Source organism: Liolophura sinensis, chromosome 12 (genome assembly GCF_032854445.1).
Source record: "Liolophura sinensis isolate JHLJ2023 chromosome 12, CUHK_Ljap_v2, whole genome shotgun sequence".
NCBI classification, from domain to species: domain Eukaryota; kingdom Metazoa; phylum Mollusca; class Polyplacophora; order Chitonida; family Chitonidae; genus Liolophura; species Liolophura sinensis.
In genome coordinates this window covers 10,400,809-10,423,514 of record NC_088306.1, presented here as the reverse complement: position 1 = coordinate 10,423,514, position 22,706 = coordinate 10,400,809, and the positions used below count along the sequence as shown (strand labels likewise).

The following is a 22,706-nucleotide window of genomic DNA, read 5'->3' as shown; positions in this document are numbered from 1 at the left end:
TACAGTTACTAAGTTAAACGCTCAAAAATTCGACACAACAAAATGCATTTTTATGAGCATGACCAAGTGTCCTAAAATATTACTTTCAGTGTCGAAACTTACACTGTAATTTCCACGGGAAACAATACTGAATTCCAAACAAACCTTAAAACACTTCGTACATGGGAAGGACTGCCAGCAACCTGTGGATGGTTGTGGGTTTCCCCCAGGCTGTGCCCGGTTTCCACCCACCATAATGCTGGCTGCCGTCGTATAAGTGAAATATTCTTGAGTATGGCGTAAAACACCAATCAAATAAAATAAATAAATTAAAACACTTTTATAAGATCAACGGAATGATCAGAATCAAAAATGTGTTTGTGATCAAAATGTGCATTTTAGTCCTGGATTTTAGGTTCTTTATCATAATCGTATCGTATGTCGTAAAGAAAAAATCATTAAGGTCGTAAAGAAAAAAACGTTAATAATACTCAACACATTACAAACTCCACTTGTTTCTTTACATCTTCTTTCCTTTTTTTTTGGACTGAATTAAATCTAGTCAAATGCTTCAGTTCTGCTGTGCTGGGTAAATGTGATCAGATCCTAAAAAAGACCTTCCTGCCACACACATGTAGCTTGATGCAGAGCAATTACACCATACCATAATAAAGCAACCAAGGAGGTAAGTAAACTAGTGCAAGACAGATGTACAGAAATCACGGGGCAGGTGCTCCAAACCAAAGAAAAAAAAGTAGGGCTACCTCAATGGATGAAATCAACGGGCGTCTACTTCAAACTGAAAGTGAAAGATGGGTCAAATCAAAACTAAGAATCAGTGCATGGGGCTACTTTCACAAAACTTCGTAAATCAAACTTCTCGCAACTTTTCCCGTAAAATGAACACAAAGCTGTTTGGGTAATAGTGTTATGAGAAATGTGACACAAACCTGTTTTACAAAGTTTTGGAAAAGCTGGCCTTGAGAGGAAGTTAAAAGGAAGACATTTCTAAAAAATTCTAAATGGGAAATGGCATCTGCAGGCCTTTCAATGGTCAACAGGATAAATATAGGACACGTTGTTGTTTTTTTTTCTTCTCATAAATACAAGCTAACCATACAAAAGCGGAAATCTGTTGCTGCAACATCCTGTCTACAGTCCTGTGTTGTCTTGTACACAGACCACAGGCCTGTTGAGTCAATGGCCCATGTAAAAAGACACAGGAAAAAATTATTTTCAGAGCAGTTGTAAATTAGACTAAATAAAGCACATTTTTGATTCCCTGAAAGCAAAAAAACCCCAAGACACTAGCACATCATACATATCAAAAACACACCATGTTATAAAAATCAAGACGGCATCATACATCATGCCACATGATCCAACATGGTGTAAAACCTGAGAACAAAGCAATGTACTGTAGCAAACTAAATATGCACACAAGAGAGTGACTAATATATATAAATGTGAACACAATGTAGGAAAACCTAAAACAAAATGTGTAAAGTTTATTTATATGATGGTGGCCAGCATTATAGTGAGAGGAAACCGAATCCGTCCCCTGGGGGAACCCATGACCATCTGCAGGTTGCCGCCAGTAAAGTTTATAGGACACACAGCTCTTAACACAACAGTGAGGAGTGAAAAATATTACATTTACCCGCTGGGCATTGTGGAGGACGTGTGCCTTTACGGAGAGGGAATAAGGAAATGCATGACTTGGTACTGGAGATTAAATACAGATGATAGTTATCAGTTCATGATATGGTAGGAAACATATGAATGATGATTCCATGCAGGCTTATATAAAGGACTCATACTATATTGAAGTTTCTCATATACCAGCACATGTACTTGTATACACTGTATTTCGCCATAAGTTTGGTAAGACCTTAAAATGACACACTTGAGGTCAACAGTTTTTCTGATAAAAAAATTAATCAAACTTCACAAAAAAAGTCTCTTCAGTGTGCCTATATAAAAAAAGTTGATGAATCCATCAGAAACTAGCAAAATATCACATAAAAATGCTAAACTTTAGGGGAAATACAGTACTTTTACAGTAAGCTAGTTACAAGCCATGATGTCACAAAACCATGAATCAATACCTTCACAAAAGCTATACACATAAACATGATTATGATGACGGCTAGTGGTACACCCAACTATGACTGCACTCAAAGGGTCAGCCTACACCAAAACATGACTGCACTCAAAGGGTCAGCCTACACCAAACCATGACTGCACTCAAAGGGTCAGCCTACACCCAACCATGACTGCACTCAAAGGGTCAGCCTACACCAAAATATGACTGCACATAATGATCCCAGCTGTTCACCATAGCAGTACACCAAACCATGACTGCACATAATGGTCCCAACTGCTCACTAAAACAGTACACCAAACCATGACTGTACATACTGATCACAGCTGTTCACCAAAACAGTACACCAAACCATGACTGCACTCAAATGGTCAGCCTACACCAAACCATGACTGCACATAATGGTCCCAAAAGCACACCAAAACAGTACACCAAACCATGATTGCACATAATGGTCCCAACTGCTCACCAAAGCAGTACCCCAAACCATGACTGCACATAATGGCCCCAACTGTTCACTAAAACAGTACACCAAACCATGACTGCACATAATGGTCCCAACTGCTCACCAAGGCAGTACACCAAACCATGACTGCACATAATGGTCCCAACTGCTCTCCAAAGCAGCACATCAAACCATGACTGCACATAATGGCCCCAACTGTTCACTAAAACAGCACACCAAACCATGACTGCACATAATGGTCCCAACTGCCCACCAAAGCAGTACACCAAAAACCATGATTGCACATAATAAACACACCTGTTCACCAAAGGAGTACACCAAACCATGACTGCACAGGCCATCAAGTCACCTATAAACCATGACCATGCATGTGTCAGCTGACGAAGATTGTACACTAAAACATGAGAGAATGCCTTGACCATAAATGTACACCAGACTATGACAGCTCGCATCCCACAAAACCATGAATGAACACCACAAACATACATAATTGTACACAAAGCCATGATAATACTGCACCAAATACATGTACCTTGTTTTAAGCTAACGTTGTAACATTTCTATGTTTATGTCAGGTAAATCATGATGACGGTGCTTGCTCTTTTGTCTAAACATTATGTTAAAACATAACTAGCAGCAGATCCTTCAAGCAGGATTACAGTCTTGCTGGTTAAAATTTATTTTGAACTTTGGAACCGCAATATCAGATAAAAATTTAATACAATCCGTGCTCATGAACGATGAACGGGCATGGATAAGAAACGAAGGAATAAATATGGCCTTAAAACACCACATCATAGATCAGGAATGAAGGAATGAATATGGCTTTAAAATGCCCCATCATGGATCAGGAATGAAGGAACGAATATGGCTTTAAAATGCCATATCATGGATCAGGAATAAAGGAATGAATATGGCTTTAGAACACCACATCATAGATCAGGAATGAAGGAACGAATATGGCTTTAGAACACCACATCATAGATCAGGAATTAAGGAATGAATACGGCTTTAAAACACCACATCATAGATCAGGAATAAAGGAATGAATATGGCCTTAGAACACCACATCATAGATCAGGAATGAAGGAACGAATATGGCTTTAGAACACCACATCATAGGTCAGGAATGAAAGGAATGAATATGGCTTTAGAATGCCACATCATAGATCAGGAATGAAGGAATGAATATGGCTTTAAAATGCCACATCATAGATCAGGAATGAAGGAATGAATATGGCTTTAAAACACCACATCATAGATCAGGAATAAAGGAATGAATATGGCTTTAGAACACATCATAGATCAGGAATGAAGGAATGAATATGGCTTTAGAACGCCACATCATGGATCAGGAATGAAGGAAAGAATATGGCTTTAGAACACCACATCATAGATCAGGAATGAAGGAATGAATACGGCTTTAAAACACCATATCATAGATCAGGAATGAAGGAATGAATATGGCTTTAAAACACCATATCATAGATCAGGAATGAAGGAATGAATATGGCTTTAAAACACCATATCATAGATCAGGAATGAAGGAATGAATATGGCTTTAGAACACCACATCATGGATCAGGAATGAAGGAACGAATATGGCTTTAGAATGCCACATCATGGATCAGGAATAAAGGAATGAATATGGCTTTAGAACGCCACATCATAGATCAGGAATGAAGGAATGAATATGGCTTTAGAGCAGCACATCATGGATCAGGAATGAAAGGAATGAATATGGCTTTAGAATGCCACATCATGGATCGGGAATAAAGGAATGAATATGGCTTTAGAACGCCACATCATAGATCAGGAATGAAGGAATGAATATGGCTTTTGAACGCCACATCATAGATCAGGAATGAAGGAACGAATATGGCTTTAGAACACATCATAGATCAGGAATGAAGGAATGAATACGGCTTTAAAACACCACATCATAGATCAGGAATAAAGGAAGGAATATGGCCTTAGAACACCACATCATAGATCAGGAATAAAGGAACGAATATGGCTTTAAAACACCACATCATAGATCAGGAATGAAGGAACGAATATGGCTTTAGAACACATCATAGATCAGGAATGAAGGAATGAATACGGCTTTAAAACACCACATCATAGATCAGGAATAAAGGAATGAATATGGCCTTAGAACACCACATCATGGATCAGGAATGAAGGAATGAATATGGCTTTAGAGCAGCACATCATGGATCAGGAATGAAGGAATGAATATGGCTTTAGAGCAGCACATCATAGATCAGGAATGAGGGAATGAATATGGCTTTAGAGCAGCACATCATAGATCAGGAATGAGGGAATGAATATGGCTTTAGAACACCACATCATGGATCAGGAATGAAGGAATGAATATGGCTTGAGAACGCCCCATCATGGATCAGGAATGAAGGAACGAATATGGCTTTAGAACGCCACATCATAGATCAGGAATGAAGGAACGAATATGGCTTTAGAACGCCACATCATAGATCAGGAATGAAGGAACGAATATGGCTTTAGAACGCCACATCATGGATCAGGAATGAAAGGAATGAATATGGCTTTAGAATGCCACATCATGGATCAGGAAAGGAAGGCTAATATGTCAATAAGTCTAAAGTTAATATGGTCAATAGTGATCATTCCATGACATATTTGGAAACACTTTAATGAAGGGGCTATACCTGTACTGGATATTTTTGGTAAAACTTCCATATTTGTTAATTAAATCAAATTTTATTTATTTATTTCAAATTATTGCCTTTTAGAAAATATCTATTATTAAAATGATTCAAAAGTCTGAAAAAGCCAAAAAGCGCTTTGTATAAAGTTGTATAATAAAAGCTGTGAATTATATTACCGATTTTGAACAGATGATGATGATATTTTGAGAAATGTAATTATTTGGACTATCCTAAAATTTTAGTAAAACCTTCACTGCATTTGTGCTGACTGATTTCCCAAAAATCAGTGGTTTTTAATCACTTTATTAAGCAGTTTTAGGGGACTGACATTAACAGATGATTAACACACTAAAGAAAATCCAGACTTAAAACAGATGTGGCAAATACAGTTGTATTTTTTTATTCTGATTGCCACACATCATGTTGGCAAGACAAAACACAATACATGTAAGCATTCAAAAAGAGATTGTCAAGCTTACAAAATACAATAATTGTTTAGGTTTCTTATTGGCAGAGCGAATGCTGTTTTTAATATTTCTTATAATGTATGACTTTACATGATTATTATGGTATTATAGAAAGAAATAAATTGCATCAATTATTGTTATAATGCTTATTTGATAAAAACACTGGTCTTTTATGTCTTACATAAATATTTACATGCATCCTCTAATGTACAATATAATAATCAATAAAATATGGAAAACAAATTAACCTAAGTAACCATGTATATATATATACATGTGTGTATATATATATATATACATGTGTTATATATATATATACATGTGTTATATATATATATATATATATACGTGTTATATATATATATATATATACGTGTTATATATATATATATATATATATATATATATATATATATATATATGTGTATATATATATATATACATGTGTTATATATATATATATATATATACATACATGTGTATATATATATATATATATGTGTATATATGTATATATATGTATATATATATATATATATGTATGTATATATATATATATGCTCATGTTCTTAATTCAAATACGCCAAAGTGAAATACTCTTGAGTAAATAAATACTGGTAAATCTTAATTCAAATTAAAGCCTGCAATGTAAAGTGTATGTATATGTTATAACTTCTGTTTTTTTACACAATAAAGCATGTAGCATGCCATTTTACCACATGCATCTATATACAAGGGCACATTTATATCAATTCCGCTTTTTCAAATACGTGTGGGTGCACACATGTACAAAATACTCACAAATATACGCATCTAAAACTACCATGCTACCAGATCTTACATTACAGAAAATAAAATAAAATAATTTAAACTGTTTGTAACACATCCATCATATACAAATGTCCAAAACACTCACTGATCCAGATATGGATAGAAAAATGATACAAAAGCATGTAAAATGAACACATCAACTATACTTAGGTCTTTTAACGATATTATATATATATATATATATATATATATATATATATATATATATATATATACATGCGCATATATAAACGCTACCTGTAAATGTGATTAAATACAACATATACATGTGCTTTGTGAAAAAAAGAATGTTATAAAATGAGTACTGGAGTTACTTTGATTAAAAATTCAATACAGTGATCATCCCTTTGTCTGTATTGGCCTACATTTACCTATATGTATGTATACTAGTGGTTTAATGTCATACTTAACAATTGTTAAGCTATATGACTACAAGGAGTCTTTAGGCATTTGCACATATTGCATACATATTGTCTTCTTGTGGCATGACGAGTCCATGCTGCCAAAGTGCTTCCTTAAACTGGACACTTGACACGACACCCTACCCAGTCGCACCATACTGACACTGGGCCAACCAGTTACATGTCCTTGCCCTAACCTCTAAGTGCTAAGCACCAACGGATGCAGCAGCAAGCAGCATTTTGTAAAGTCTCTGGTATGACCTGCCCCGTGTTTGACCTCAGTCTCCGTACTATGATATGGACACTCTAACCATTAGGCCACCGAAGCAGTCTTAATATCAATACCCTTGAGAAGTCACCCAAGTACGCTGTGACATATAACATTACTGAAGAAATTGTTTATTAATTTGATTGGTATTTGATACTTCATGCTCAAACATAATTCACTATTATACAACTCCATACTTTATACACGTAGGTTTACACGTGTTAGAAACTGAGCAGGATTCACAGATTTGGTAGCAAAGTTACCAAAGAGTTTTTCTGTAGGAAACACATGAAAGCAAAACTTCAGCTGAAAACCTGAAGTACTAAAATCATGAATTTGGCAATTTACAGTTATTGATATGCACACAGAGCATCAGCGATGAAACATCCCCCTTGTGTAAGTGCTTTATCTGTGTACAATTTCAGGAATTTGATAATTTACGGTATTTAATATGCACACATCAAATGTACTCTGGACAAGCTAGCTAAAAACACTGCACCAGTGTAAAACTCTAGAGGCTGTGTGCAAGCTTCACTGACATACATGTAATGTCTGTAAGCTTCACTGTCGTGTAAAGGCTGTGTGCAATGTTCACTGACACATACAGGCTGTGTGCAGGCTTCACTGTCACATAAAGACTGTGTGCAAGCTTCACTGACACATAAAGACTGTGTGCAAGCTCCACTAAGATATAAACAGATAAAGGCTGTTTGTAAGCTTCACTAACATATGAACAGATTAAGGCTGTTTGTAAGCTTCACTAACATATGAACAGATTAAGGCTGTTTGTAAGCTTCACTAACATATGAACAAATTAAGGCTGTTTGTAAGCGTCACTAATATATGAACAGATTAAGGCTGTTTGTAAGCTTCACTAACATATAAACAGACAAAGCGCAACATGACTGTGCAAAATGACTCACTGACATAAGCCTGTGTATGATCACTTATTCATTCACTGCCTACAGAAATTGTAAAACTTTACAATGACACATGATGTTCTTAAAAAAAAAATACAACAGTTAACAGAATAATTATTAAAAATCCATATAAAAAGCACAATATAACAATATAGGTCATAAAGATAAATGTATGTATAAATTAACACAAACTTGTTACAATGACCATAAAAACACAGTTCCAGATGTTACTTTGTTCTGAATATGCATGTTAGTGCTCTTTATGGACATTTCAGATCTACAAACGCTTATTTTACATTTGATCACACAGATCTACAACTGCTTATTTTACATTTGACCACACAGATCTACAACCGCTTATTTTACATTTGATCATCGTATATTACAACAATGACAAACATACTTTGTTAAACGTTCAGCTTACTTTTAGACAGTCATAGCTTATTTTTCGAGGTCAAAACTTCAACCTTTCGAGGTAATTCTTCAACCTTTTTGCATGTTTGCAAGGTGTTTATTGAAACATATTTTGAAGGTATTATTCTGTGTAGATTGATAAAATTATACTGTTTATAAGAGCCCTGAAATTTGCGATTCCAAACAATGGAGTTTTGTCTCCAAAATCAAATTAAAAATGTTCATAAATTAGGATTAAAATTGCTCTTTCCTTCATATGCACATACTGTCTCCAAAACTATTTTTTATCAAAATTAATCCACATCACCATTTCTAGGTCAAACATGGTGTCAAGCAGTTTAACTGAATATACCAGAATAGTTCAATTAAATGACTGCAATCAGGTTTATGGGTGGAGAGAATTAAGCAGATCCAGAGGAGAATTCTCACTCAACTACATGTACTATGCGTCTGCCAAAAACAAAAAGGCAGAACTGGAATGTAGCTTGCAACCTCAACTGTCCTACTTGTGTGAAATTGAATACTAGTCCAGCAGTGAGTAGACAGTAACTGCTTTTAAAACAGATAACTGCTACACAGTAGCATTGTTTTTGGACACGTGAGTGACAAATCACACATATTACTTGATTCTACCACACATCCATCTCGTTTGGCCACTGCAGAGTTTTTTGTTACTTTGGAAGTGTTTGCATTACAGGTATCAATTTAAGACTGTATATATGTGCTTCTGAAAATGCTAAATACATATAAAACTTGTTTCAAAATACACTTAGATGTTAAAATTTAACACAAACAATAAAAATGTCTCATACTGGCCTTGGTTGCTTGTGACATATATTAATAAATAAACTACATCTTTTCACAACGGTGCCTCCATGTAACACGCCACACGGTCCCAAAATTTATAGTGCTGCCTCACTGGAACATCATGTGGAAAATACAATAATCAATGGCATATCCCTAATTTCTATATCCAGCGGCCAAACTTATAAATTCTGCTCGTTAACCGTTTTAGACATTCTGGATACCCCATTTCTTCTAAATATTGGGACACCTGGTCTGTTCATTTTAGCCAATATATATGTAATTCTAGCAGAAATATTGAGTTTCTTTTTTCCCACATGGTTCGACAATCGAATGGACAACATACTCATATCTTTACTTTTCCAACAGGCTGGTAATGAAATGTAGTATTCTAATATCAACGCTACTAATATCTGCCCAAGATAAGGATTTTAAAGAAACTAACATTTAGAGAAAATTTAAAAATGAATTTCATCAAAAGCCTCCTATTCCCTCCCAACCCCTTATTTCCAAAATATTTTTAGAGCAGAGCCTTTTGGCTGGAAAAGTCAGTTTGGTTATATCCCTGGAACATACAATAAAGAGGATCTGAGGACCAACCCAGTGATCGAAGTACCAAAATCACAAATATCAAAGTTTTACCTGTACATGTACCTGTAAGACGGTACTAAGGACTCGATCTCTGAAGCTCCTACTTAAAAGCTGGATATAACACTTAACTCGCCCATCTGAGTTTCTTCACAATCATATATTCTAGTATATACACTTGCGTATACAAATAAACTATCACAAGGGATTATTAGCATTGCTAGAGCACACAAGAAGCATCCACAAGTCTGAAAGCAGCCATTAATAACCTTCCCATTCTTATAAAATAAGTTGGTATTAAATACAGACTTAAAATTTTTAAAATTATGACCATCGGCCATTTCATTTACTTCAGTTTGTAACTCTTGAAATTTATCAAATATTTTTGCAATTAAAAAAAACTAAGAAAAAACAAAGACAACAAACAAAGGCTTATAAATCTTTGTACGACACATGATGGCCTTGTAACATGTATAAAGGTTTGGCAGGAAAGTCAGTCTATGGAATTTCTACATGCACGTCAACTGAGATACAATGGCAGGAAAATTACCAGTAATAACAATCACTGTATGCAGCCACAATGCATCACTGATGTCCGTAAGACACAAAGCGCGAAAGGCAAAACACAATCTTCAACCACCCAACATCAAGTTTCATAGAGCTCTGACCTTGTTTGTATTAAACTGTCTTGCAATAATAGGCATTATGAAAGCACAAAGACTGCATTACACACAGATGAAAGATTTGACACATAACGACTTGTTGCCCAAAATGTTGCCACTATTCAGCCTTAGAACATAAAGATTTGATCAAATAGACAAATTCTTGTTGCCACTGTTCTACTGCTGAACAATGTTGACCAACACAAAGTTCAGACAGGCTTATGAAGTGTTCCAATCCAAATTGTTGCCACAGTTTGAAGACTATGAGGACTGCATGCAGAGCTCACTGTTGCCACACTGATCCTGAATGTTGCTACACTGATCTTGAATGTTGCTACACGCATGCTGTGGATGGTCAGGGTAGACATGCAGACCTGATCAGATCTCTGATGTGTCCACACGGATGAGATCAAACGATCTAAGGCGTCAAAGGTGGATCATCTTCATCAATGTTCTCAACATAGACCTCGAAAAAAAACACACAAACAAAACCAAAAGATACTCAAGAGAGATGATGGAATGCAACAAAAAACATACATACAGAAAACAAATGTCCTGAGCTCAACACACATCTTGGAAAAAAAAACCCCAAACAAAATGAAAAGAAATTAAAACTGATGAAACAATACGTCAATATACACAGATCTTAAAACATAAAAAAGAAGATATCAATACAGACAAAAGACAGCAAGACAAAACCCCCCCAAAATTAGCAAAAATGCAAAACAAGCGATATGGAATTGATATGACAAAGAACTCAGACAGAAAAAAAACCTTCATGTGGAATGTAAGGTTTCACAAAAGTAGAAGATATCATAGAGATATATAAATCAATCATGACAAGAAACATACATTAACAGATGTGCACAAGGCAAATGATGAAAAATCATAGCCCACAGCAAAAGGACCAAGCCATCTTCCTCCTACCCCCACCCCCAACCCCACTTCGCGCACAAACTTCTCTGTATAAAGGCAATTGTACAATCTTTAATGCATTAAGAAAACGATCTCAGAAATATAAAACACATTCTTCATGCGAATTACAACATAAAGGTATCCATAATTTTTTTTCAAACGAGATATGCACACTGTTGTCATTCTGAGGAAATCATCTGCCAGCTGTACTGAATTAATTTAATCTGAATTAAACCAACAGATGTCCCCATGTACAGACATGATAAACTCAGTAATTCCAATGACCATTCTCCCATAAGCATCATGTATACCACCAAAGGCCTTCACCTTTGCCCTGGTGCAAATTATCATAACAGACTTTGTAATGAACGCTCTGCCATGAAATGCAGTTAAAAATACTGTACAATCAAGATAATGCAATAAATACCTGTTTAGAGATGCATGAACAATATAGTGTGTAGGGCAATTGCAAATGAAGCCCCAGGCCCCATAACCTTGAAAAACAATTAGTTCAAGGTCACTAGGAAACAATAGAGTGCTTCAGCAACACTTGATCCACATGTGGTACGAGCTGAATGAAACTGTTTAAAGGTTTCAGGAGATATGTTTTTCAAGCCTCAGGCAATGTAAAAATGTAAATGACCCCTATGACCTTGACACAGTTTACATGTACCCTACTAACAAACTTCATCACTCGGTCACCAAATGTAGTTGAAAACAAGACAGTAAAATGACTACTCAAGTCTGGTGTACATTTATATCATCTACCTATGCACAAACATCCGACAGAACAGTCACAGTGATAATACTCCCGTCACAAACTGCACTCAAGAAAATGTCTGGTGTACATTAGGAATGACCTTGACCTTTCAAAACCTTGACGCAGCAAAACACTGTAATGACCAATCTGCCCCTGAATGTAGTCTGAAACAATGTCCATGCATGCATGCATGTACTTGCGCATTATTGGTGCAAAGATCTTCAGCTCTATTAAACCCTTGTACCAATGCGGTCGCTTTTAGTTCAAGTCCAGCCCATGCTGGCTTCCTCACCGCTTGTAAGTTGGAAGGTCTGCGAGCAACCTGCAAATGGTCGTGGGTTTCCCCCGGGCTCCTCCCACCATAAACGCCAATCAAATAAAATAAATAAATTAAGCCCTTGTACAAGCACAATCAGACAGACAATGCTGTGATCACTCTTGTCATGAAATGCAGTTAAAACCAAGTTCCATGCACAATGATCTTCACCTTGACCTTTACACAAACAATTCAATGGACCCTCTGACAACAAGACTAATAATAACTTCAGGAGAGAAACATCAATGAAGCTATTGGCCATGATAATTGCAACAGCATGCGATGACATCTAAACCCTTTTGGCAGATAGGCCTGATACTAAACTATTTAATAGCCAAATTCTTTGACAACATTTGTGGCAAGTAAAAAAAAATCTCCACATCTGTGAAGAAAATGTACAACATCTTTTCGTACAATCTATATTACATACATCACTGCCATCACACTGTGTTCCGTGTTTCTACATGTAGAACAGCTGGTTGTGAATTTCCTCCAGGCTCTGCCCTGTTCCCTCCCAACATTTGATGGAATCTGAGGCCGAACACTAGTCACTTAAATAGCTTAGCATGTATGTGACTGGGGGCCTCCGTGGCTCAGTCGGTTAGCGCGCTAGCGCAGCGTAATGACCCAGGAGCCTCTCACCAATGTGGTCGCTGTGAGTTCAAGTCCAGCTCATGCTGGCTTCCTCTCCGGCCATAAGTGGGAAGGTCTGCCACCAAACTGCGGATGGTCGTGGGTTTCCCCCGGGCTGTGCCCGGTTTCCACCCACCATAATGCTGGCCGCCGTCATATAAGTGAAATATTCTTGAGTACGGCGTAAAACACCAATCAAATAAATAAATAAATAATGTATGTGAGTGCAGTTGAATGAATGTCGCCACTAAAACATTATCATCCACAATCTGACAATAGATTGTCATAATCGCTGAAATATTGCCAAAGAATATTCATTTATTCCACAAAACTTTGCCTGTAACAGCATACATGTACAGATTAATGTACGCAGCTTATAAATTGTAACAAAATCAATTCATTGTATAAAATTATAACTATGATGTTTGGTAAACCTTTGACCTATGCGATGATTCGTCAATCCTATGTAACTTGAGTTACGATCACCACACTTAACTTTGCGAAACGTACTGAGATTTCAAAATTCTATTCAATTTATTATTTTAGTCCAACACTGTTATGAGCTAGGATCGATTTATCTTCGATGGTTGCATCTGATTGTCTTGTGTTTGTTTCAGGGGTTTTCATTATACGTTAATGAACGTTCGTAACCCTGGCGTTCTCTCCTTCAATGGAGGCTCACGCATCAACGCCCCCCGACAATAATACATAACAATAACAAAAAGGAGAGAGAGGTTGTTTACGGTGTTGTTCCACTCCACTCCAGCTGTGGCTGACCATTGTTACAATCTATATCACAACCTCAAATTATATGGTTTGGTTTTAGTTAAACATCTCCATAGTGTGATAGAGTCAAGACTATCTACAAAGTTAAATGTGGTGATTGTAACTCTTGTTACATAGGACTGACAAAATGTCACATTGTTTAAAGGTTTGCCGAACAGCTTATGAGGTACAACATGTTGTCAGAGTTAGGTTTGCCAGCCTATGGCAAATCATAACCAATTTCATGTTGTCACTACACTCAAGCAGTAACTATTCAATGAATAATCAACACAATGACTGCATGAACAACCTGGAAAACGGTAAATGAATAACAGCTACAGTATGTGAACAACCAGCACAACAACTACATGAACAACTACAGTATGTGAACAACCAGCACAACAACTAAATGAACAACTACAGTAGGTGAACAACCAGCACAACAACTAAATGAACAACTACAGTAAGTGAACAACCAGCACAACAACTAAATGAACAACTACAGTATGTGAACAACCAGCATAACAATTAAATGAACAACTACAGTATGTGAACAACCAGCATAACAACTAAATGAACAACTACAGTTTGTGAACAATCAGCACAACAACTAAATGAACAACTACAGTATGTGAACAACCAGCACCACAACTAAATGAACAACTACAGTATGTGAACAACCAGCACACCAACTAAATGAACAACTACATGAACAAACAAAGAATGAAATACCAAAGGCCAAAAAATTTGCCCAAAACAGAATTCTCAGCTTGTCGCTCCAAAAACGTGTTGAAATTAACACAGGTACCAAAACTAGCTATTAATAGTTTCTGCTTCTTAAGCAGTAATTATAGCACCTACCTCAGCTGATTTGACGACATCTGTACTCTCCAGCACAGAGGCACTGGAAGCGCCACTGCTTGGTTCTCCGTAGGAGAGTCGATCTCCGTGAGCAATTATCATATCTGTGTCGGAATCATTGTCCTCCGTCCTCGAGGAACCCTGAGGAAGACCAGAGTTTTGAAACCTCAAGACATGACAGTAATGCCAGGGATATTAAACATGAGTATATACAAAACAGACAATTTCGTATCAGGCTTGGCATCGATGATTGATACCATATACACAGAGTCGTCCTATGACAAACACTCAAATGAAACAGTTCTTCAAATACAAAGATGACAATGCATCACAAAATAACACACAAATTTTGAAGTGAAATGATTCGTTTTCACAGGGAACCTACTCTTGTCGTAAAGTCAAAAAGTGAATTAATATCATAACTTTGAGTTACACATTTCTATATGTATGTATATATATGTGTGTACAGTACAGCTTAGGCTAAAAGTCAATTGTTTCCCACTCGTATCACCCTCCGAGATACTGAATAATGCTCCGCTGGTGTGTGACAAACCCTCTACTGAGCTATGTTGGGGATCTGCTGAGGCGCGCAGGATTATCGTCGAAAGTGTGAATATAGTACCCTCTACTGACTAATCTGCAGACTAGCTAGTCTGCAAGCGAGGGTGTCCTCGTGCGGTCAGCTATGTGAACATATACTAGCTGTGAAAGCGCAAAGTTTATCTTGCAATATGTAACCTACCTCAGCAAAACAAAATCAGTTCATCAACTATATATTAAGCGATTTATTTCAGAGTTAATATTCGATCAAAGTCATCCACTGGTATCAACGATCAGCGTACTAATTTTGATATACATTTATTTTACGCCATACAGAACCTTACAGCTCATATAAAGTGTATTGTTGCAAATTGAAAATTATGTTTTTTTTTCTGTGAGAAAAACTTTTCCTTAATGTATTTGCTCTGTGGGTGCTTTTTTCCACATGGTTTGGTACAAACCACAAATTATCCACAAAGTTATATGATACAGACAAACTTTAACTTGCCCTATATTGTGTTTTTCATTTTTCCCATGTTTTGTTGTTGCACGGCATGTCAGCGTCAAAGTGTCAATTTTGTCTGCTAAATTACGGAGTGGCATATAATTTTTCACTGGCAAATGACTCCCGCAACAAGGAAAGCCCTCTGTGGAAGAAAGGAATGATATCTGTCCACTTTTAAGGAAGATGAAGAATGAGCTAGGAGTCGTGGTGATCAATTACGAATCTCGCAAGGACTCACTCGTTAATCACTTCTTAAAAAGAAGATTGCCACGTTTGCAATAAAAAAAAAAGACACACATCAGATATTTTACTTCAGTTTCATGTATGGTGTTTGCCTTTCAAAAATTCCTTTAAATCATTGCAATGGAGAACTAAATTTTCTGCCGTAAATTTTCCACAGCCAGCGCATAGGCATAACAATGCTCAGCCATGTGTGTGTGATCGGTCACAGTAGATGGATCTCTGACACTGCAGGTGACTGTCTGTCCCTGAGCTCTCTACAGGCGCTCTACAAACTCTCTGAAAGATCTCTAGGATGGCACTAATCTGCTGCCTGGTTTTGACTTTTAGCCTCAGCTGTAGCAATATATATGTATATACATATATATATATATATATATCCACACACACACACACACAAAAGTAGCATTTTTGGAAACAACTATTTCTCTGACATTATTTCTGGTGTTAAAATTTAGAGTTTCCCAGGAGAATATCATCCTGCCTTCAAAATACCTCTCGGGCCATCTTCCTAAAACCAATAGAACTCTAAGAATCTGGAAAAATGAGCAACTTAGTTGGGCGAAATTTTACTTTATTTAGGTAGATGGCATCATCAAAAATTTTATAAACAGACCAACAGACAGCCAGATGGCCAGCACTACACTATAATTTAACTCATAATATATCGGGTGTGAAAAAAAAAAGTGAGGAGTTATTTAATACCATATAAGAAATGTTGAATACACATTCCTTCATTTGACTGGTGTCATGCCACGATTAAGAATAATTCACTCATATGATGGTGGTCAGGTATATTGGTGACTGCAGGTCACTAACATTCCTATCACAGATTTACCTGGGCTAATTGCTCCTCTGTAGTCAGGAACTGTGCCACAGGTAAACAGCGGTTCACTAACATTTGTTTCATAGACTCACATTTACCTGTCCTGTCAGAACTTACCTGGGCTAACTGCTACTCTGTAGTAAGGAACTGTGCCACAGGTAAACAGCAGTTCACTAACATTTGTTTCACAGACTCTCATTTACATGTATCTGTCCTGTCAGAAAACTTACCTGGACTAACAGCTCTTCCGTAGTCAGAAACTGTGCCATAGGTAAACAGCAGTTCACTCACATCTGTTTCATAGACTCACATGTACCTGTCCTGTCAGAACTTACCTGGGCTAATTGCTCCTCTGTAGTCAGGAAATGTGCCGCAGGTAAACAGCCGTTCACTAACATTTGTTTCATAGACTCACATTTACCTGTTTCTGTCAGAACTTACCTGGGCTAATTGTTCCTCTGTAGTCAGGAACTGTGCCACAGGTAAACAGCAGTTTGGTAGCGTCTCAATTAGACACGGGCGACAGTTTGTCAACAGTGGCTTCATAAACCTGTCAATCATAAATGTTAATGTACATGAACATGTACCTGTATATATAAATACATAATTTCCACCATAAGACTACCAAATGTTATTGATGTCTTTATTCTTCATACCGTATTTTTTCTAAAATTTGGGACACCTTGTCCGTTCATTTTAGCCAATGTATATGTAATTCTAGCAGGAATATTGAGTTTATTTTTTCTCCCACAGTTAGACCATCTAATGAACAACATACTCATAACTATACTTTTCCAAAAGGCTGATAAAGAAATGTAATATTCTACTTTCAACACTATTAACATATGTCCTAAATTTTGAAAGAATTATGGTAAAGTATACAATCTACTCACCATAATGATTTAAAGTTCGAGTCATTAAAGGCTTCCATTGCCTTTTTTCCCTGTTACTATTCAGATGGTTCGGCCGAGCACAAAGCAAATTACCCACGAAGGCTTCTTTACAAAAGCCTGTGATACTGTTTGTGATATCATCCCACACAGGTAGAACAACACAGGTAACTGACAAAAATAGCACTCACCTTGTATCAAAGTTGTACCACTTGGCTGCCACCCAGGCTTTTTCGTATTTAGAGGAGGAACTAGGAGGAGGAGCTTCTGGCCGGCCCTGATACGAACAAAATACATGTAAAAATCAAAATGATGGCTATAAAGGTAGAGTGAAATGATAATAATCAAGAGCTAGTCAAAATATATATTAATAATGTTACAACACTGTAGGTTTTCCCTACAGCTTTGAATTCCCTGTTTATGTTTTTTCTTAACTGTTTCAAAATTCATTTCGAACTTTACTACAACAGTTTAACCAGTAAGCATTAGAGTGAGTGAGTGAGTGCTTGGGGTTGAACGTCATACTCAACAATTTTTCAGTCATATGACGACGAGTAAGCATTAGAGAGAAGAATGAAGAAAAGTGCATGGGATATAAGCGGCACACTGAATACCCCTTTGGGGGGAGAGGGCCGTCCATGCTGGCATTTAGCTACCTGTCTTCATGCTGAATATGTGAAGTGAGATTCATTTTGCATTCATTTCTAACATAATAATGTCAACAATCCAAATCTGCTAGAGAACATAAGGCACATGAGAAAAAAAAAATAAGATATACATGTACAAGCATAATAATTATAATACAGGTAGGACCTGCTGTGAACTGCTGTTTACTTGTATTTACTCTTTAACAAATAAACAAATGATAGTGCTGAAACAGGTAACTCTCTATACAACAGAATACATGCGTTAATAACTCATTGTTTAAGACACTATATAACAGCCTGCTCATGCATGCTGCATGCTTCCACCAACTACATGTACATGTCTATTTCCCCTTAATACTCTATTTCACCCAAATACTCTATTTTACTTAAATACCCTATTTCTCCTAAATACCCTATCTCACCTAAATACTCTATTTCACCTAAATACTCTATTTCACCTATGGTTTGTCATTTTTCAAGCAACACATTTTGCTTGATTTTCATTACTTAATACTCTATTTCACCCAAATACTCCATTTTACTTAAATACCCTATTTCTCCTAAATACCCTATTTCACCTAAATACTCTATTTCACCTAAATACTCTATTTCACCTAAATACTCCATTTCACCTATGGTTTGTCATTTTTCAAGCAACACATTTTGCTTGATTTTCATTGATTCACCAAACCTGATATGATCATTTACCAGTTTTTTTATGGAGTTTGATTAATGTTGTATGAGAAAAACTTAAATGTTCCTACGAAAAGTAGCATTTCAAGACTTTCATGTGCTTCTGAAAGAGCATTTATACACAGCAAACTTGAAATACATTGCTCTGAGAGTTTGTACTACAAAACAGCTTTACACACAGCACTAATTAACTGTACAACCATACAACACTGACGGTACCTAAATCTAATTATACAACACCGAACACCTTTATTACAACCAGTCATACCACACTCATGCAATCCTTATATTTGCTGATGCAACTCACTGTTTAATCAACTAAACAACACTTTAATACTGGGTTTAAATGCATGAAGGCTATATTAATGACCAAATCCAGCTCAAATGCACAACCACCAAATTTACAACATATTAGAGATCATGTTTGATGATGAAGATGATGATGATGGTGGTGGTGATGATGATGTCATGATAACCGTGATGATAACCGTGACAGCTCAAAGTAGTCTCACTCCCATGGCTATTAACTCATATGTAACTAAATTTTCACAATACTTAACGGCTAACATGGAAATGATAACAGAGACAAACAGCTTATTATCAGTAATAGTATAATAATTACTTATTAAAATAATATTATTCCACAGCTTTTTACTTTCTATTTTAATTTTCTCAAAATCTTACAGTAGGTTTAATTTGAATCATAAGAAAGCGTTTTATACAAGTGCAATGCGCACAATAAGGACTTTTCAGTTAACAGGCTCTATCATTAACTCAATGTACAAGTATCACTAAAACACGAAAGTGAACGCCAATGTCGGATGGTTTATTTTTCATGTCCACACTTCAAGTCTAGTCCTAATATTTGAAAACCTTCGACCATCAAGAAAATGATGCCAGCTTGTCATTTATTTATTTATTTGATCAGTGTTTTACACCGTACTCAAGAATATTTCACTTAGACGACAATGGCCAGCATTACGGTGGGAGGAATCCGGGCAGAATTCAGGCTCATTGAACCTGCAATCTTGGTTCATGAGCTGCAGAAAAGGGAGGTGCAATGGCCTAAAGCTGCTCAAAAGTGAATTAAATTTTTAAAATTATGTCAAATGTATAGGAAACAAAAAGGTGGCTCAAGACAGGAGGGAAAATTTAAAGGGGGGGGGGGAGGGTGGACTACTGGGTTGGAAATACAGTTAACTTCAGACAGACGATGTAAGCGAATGCTCTGTTTAAATTAACATCCCTTAGTTGCAGACTGATTTACTGATTTATTATTTACCTTTCACTTACACATGTACGCTTCCTGGTTTAGAGGAAAACCAATCTATGGTTGGAGGAAACCAGGATAAACCAATCACCTACAGCAAGTTACTGAGTGACAATTCCACATAAATTATGACGTATATATACAATACATGTACTGGTGGTAGACAAGTGGTCTTCAATGAAAGTATGTGTAAAACTGAATATGACATATGAGCGCTGTAGACTGCTCACTGTCCACTGTCCAAGGGTCACAATGAACAGGAATCATACAAATTTCCTGTTCAAAGCTGTGATTGAGCCTGCTTCTGGTATGAGTCTAACACTCACATACTAATTACAAGAGAAGGAGACAGAAGGACACAGTAGCAGCAGCATCAAAGAAATAAAACCAAAAAAGAAGATAACAAACCAAAATTTAAAACTAAACAAAAAATAAAATACGCCAATGCAATCAACTGACCAAACAAAAATCTATTGAGAGCATATAAACCTCTATGTAAGACAACACGAAATTAAAAAAAAAAAAAAAAGCCAATAACAGATTTTTGATAAAAGCCTGAGTGTTGCCCTTCACCAATAAATTCATTAAAGCTGGGTGCTTAAGTGCTGATACAGAAAAAGACATGTGAATTTATACAGCAAACCCAACCTCTGATGTCCTCCTGTCGGCTGTCAAAACAAGGGCATGTAAATCTTGGAATGGAAGTAAAGGTGAACTAGCATACGTGTGAAGTGGATCATGCTATAATGTGTAAAAATGTACAACCATACACTTTTGTCAGGTGAGGCCTGCATTTTAAGGGTGATCACAAAATGGTCCAACTGTACATATAGTTGTAAAACAATGATGGTGTAGAGTGGATGATAGAAAAGTAATTACAATAACAAAAACTGTCCTGGAAAAACTGTGATAATTGAAATAGTTGAAGTCAAAGCCATAGGCATAATATGTATATATACATGCTGGGCTGGATACAGGTCTTCTTACAGAAAAGTTAACTGAGCCCAAAATGAGACTCTATCGCTCAGAAAACTCCCAATAGAAAGCTCCATATTAGAACAGCTGACCACCCCCTAATCCCCTAACTGAAAGGGACATCACAACTCTCAATTTAGAAGGACTCTTAAAATCCCCAAAGTAGAAGGGCTCTTAAAATCCCCAATTTAGAAGGGCTCTTAAAATCCCCAATTTAGAAGGGCTCTTAAAATCCCCAATTTAGAAGGACTGAACATCCCAAATTTCCGAGGACTCTAAAAACCCCCAATTTAGAAGCGCTCTGAAAACCCTCATTTTAGACATGCTCTGAAAACCCCAATTTACAAGGGCTCTGAACAACCCCAATTTAAAAGGGCTCTAAAAAACCCCAATGTTGCATTAATTGAACTGTATGTCAGTTCCAAGTTAATGGTAAATTGCCACAAGGATACGTGTTCTTCTTTTCTGTGAATTTTTTTCTGTGCTTTATTAAAAATAAACAGGAATACACTATCATAAATCTGCCAACAAAGAAATAAAAAAAAAAGGTGTGGTGAGGTGGTGGGAATATACAGGAAACCCAAAGTTAAACAAAGCAAGTGAATGAATGCAACAGCAACAACTACTAAATCCTAGAAGCAACGAAACTGAATAAAGAGGCTAGACCACATGGCAACACATCAGGGGACTGTACTCACCCCTTCACAGTCATCGGACAACAGGGGGCGCTGTACTATCTAGGTAAAGATATAACAAAAACGTGCAAATGACAGAGGCAATTGTGAAGCCAGCCGACATCAGAGCACCACAGTGCAGCAAAATATCAACAGCAGCTGCACCTTATGAAAATGCTGCTCAGAAATGAAATGCAATGCGATAAATATGAACACCAAAAGAAAAAAAAAAAAACTTCCAAAAATTCAGTGCTAGTACAAAATGCATGTATATAAAAGATTCAAGGTAGATATACATGAATAGATATACAGCCCAGTCCTCCAAAATATTACCATAAATAAATTATTAGAGTAATCTATATTTAAAGACTTGTCAGCGAGAAAAATTTTGTTAAAAATGGAGGCAAATCTTGCTTCCCGCAGAACACCAACAACGCTCAATATGTAATTGCCATTCATCGAGAGTGGTATAAATGTCAACTCACAAAGTTCCTAGAATTTATGAATCAATTTATAACGTCTTCAAATTTCATGCCTATAAATAATACTGGTATGGGTCTCCTCTTCGTAAACACAGAGAGTTTTGTTTTATTAGCAAATAT

The 22,706-nt window shown here is 36.5% G+C and overlaps 1 protein-coding gene across 1 annotated transcript in view; it reads right to left on the bottom strand.

Moving 5' to 3' along the window:
- LOC135479682 (sodium/hydrogen exchanger 6-like) overlaps positions 1-22,706 on the bottom strand; it is a 71,092-nt gene that overhangs the window by 10,035 nt on the left and 38,351 nt on the right. Inside the window, exons 14-16 of the mRNA XM_064759586.1 lie at positions 18,037-18,122; positions 17,397-17,505; positions 14,845-14,985 (exon numbers count right to left, since the gene is read on the bottom strand). Coding sequence (XP_064615656.1) covers positions 14,845-14,985; positions 17,397-17,505; positions 18,037-18,122 — 336 coding nt within the window. The remainder of the gene's footprint in view (positions 1-14,844; positions 14,986-17,396; positions 17,506-18,036; positions 18,123-22,706) is intronic.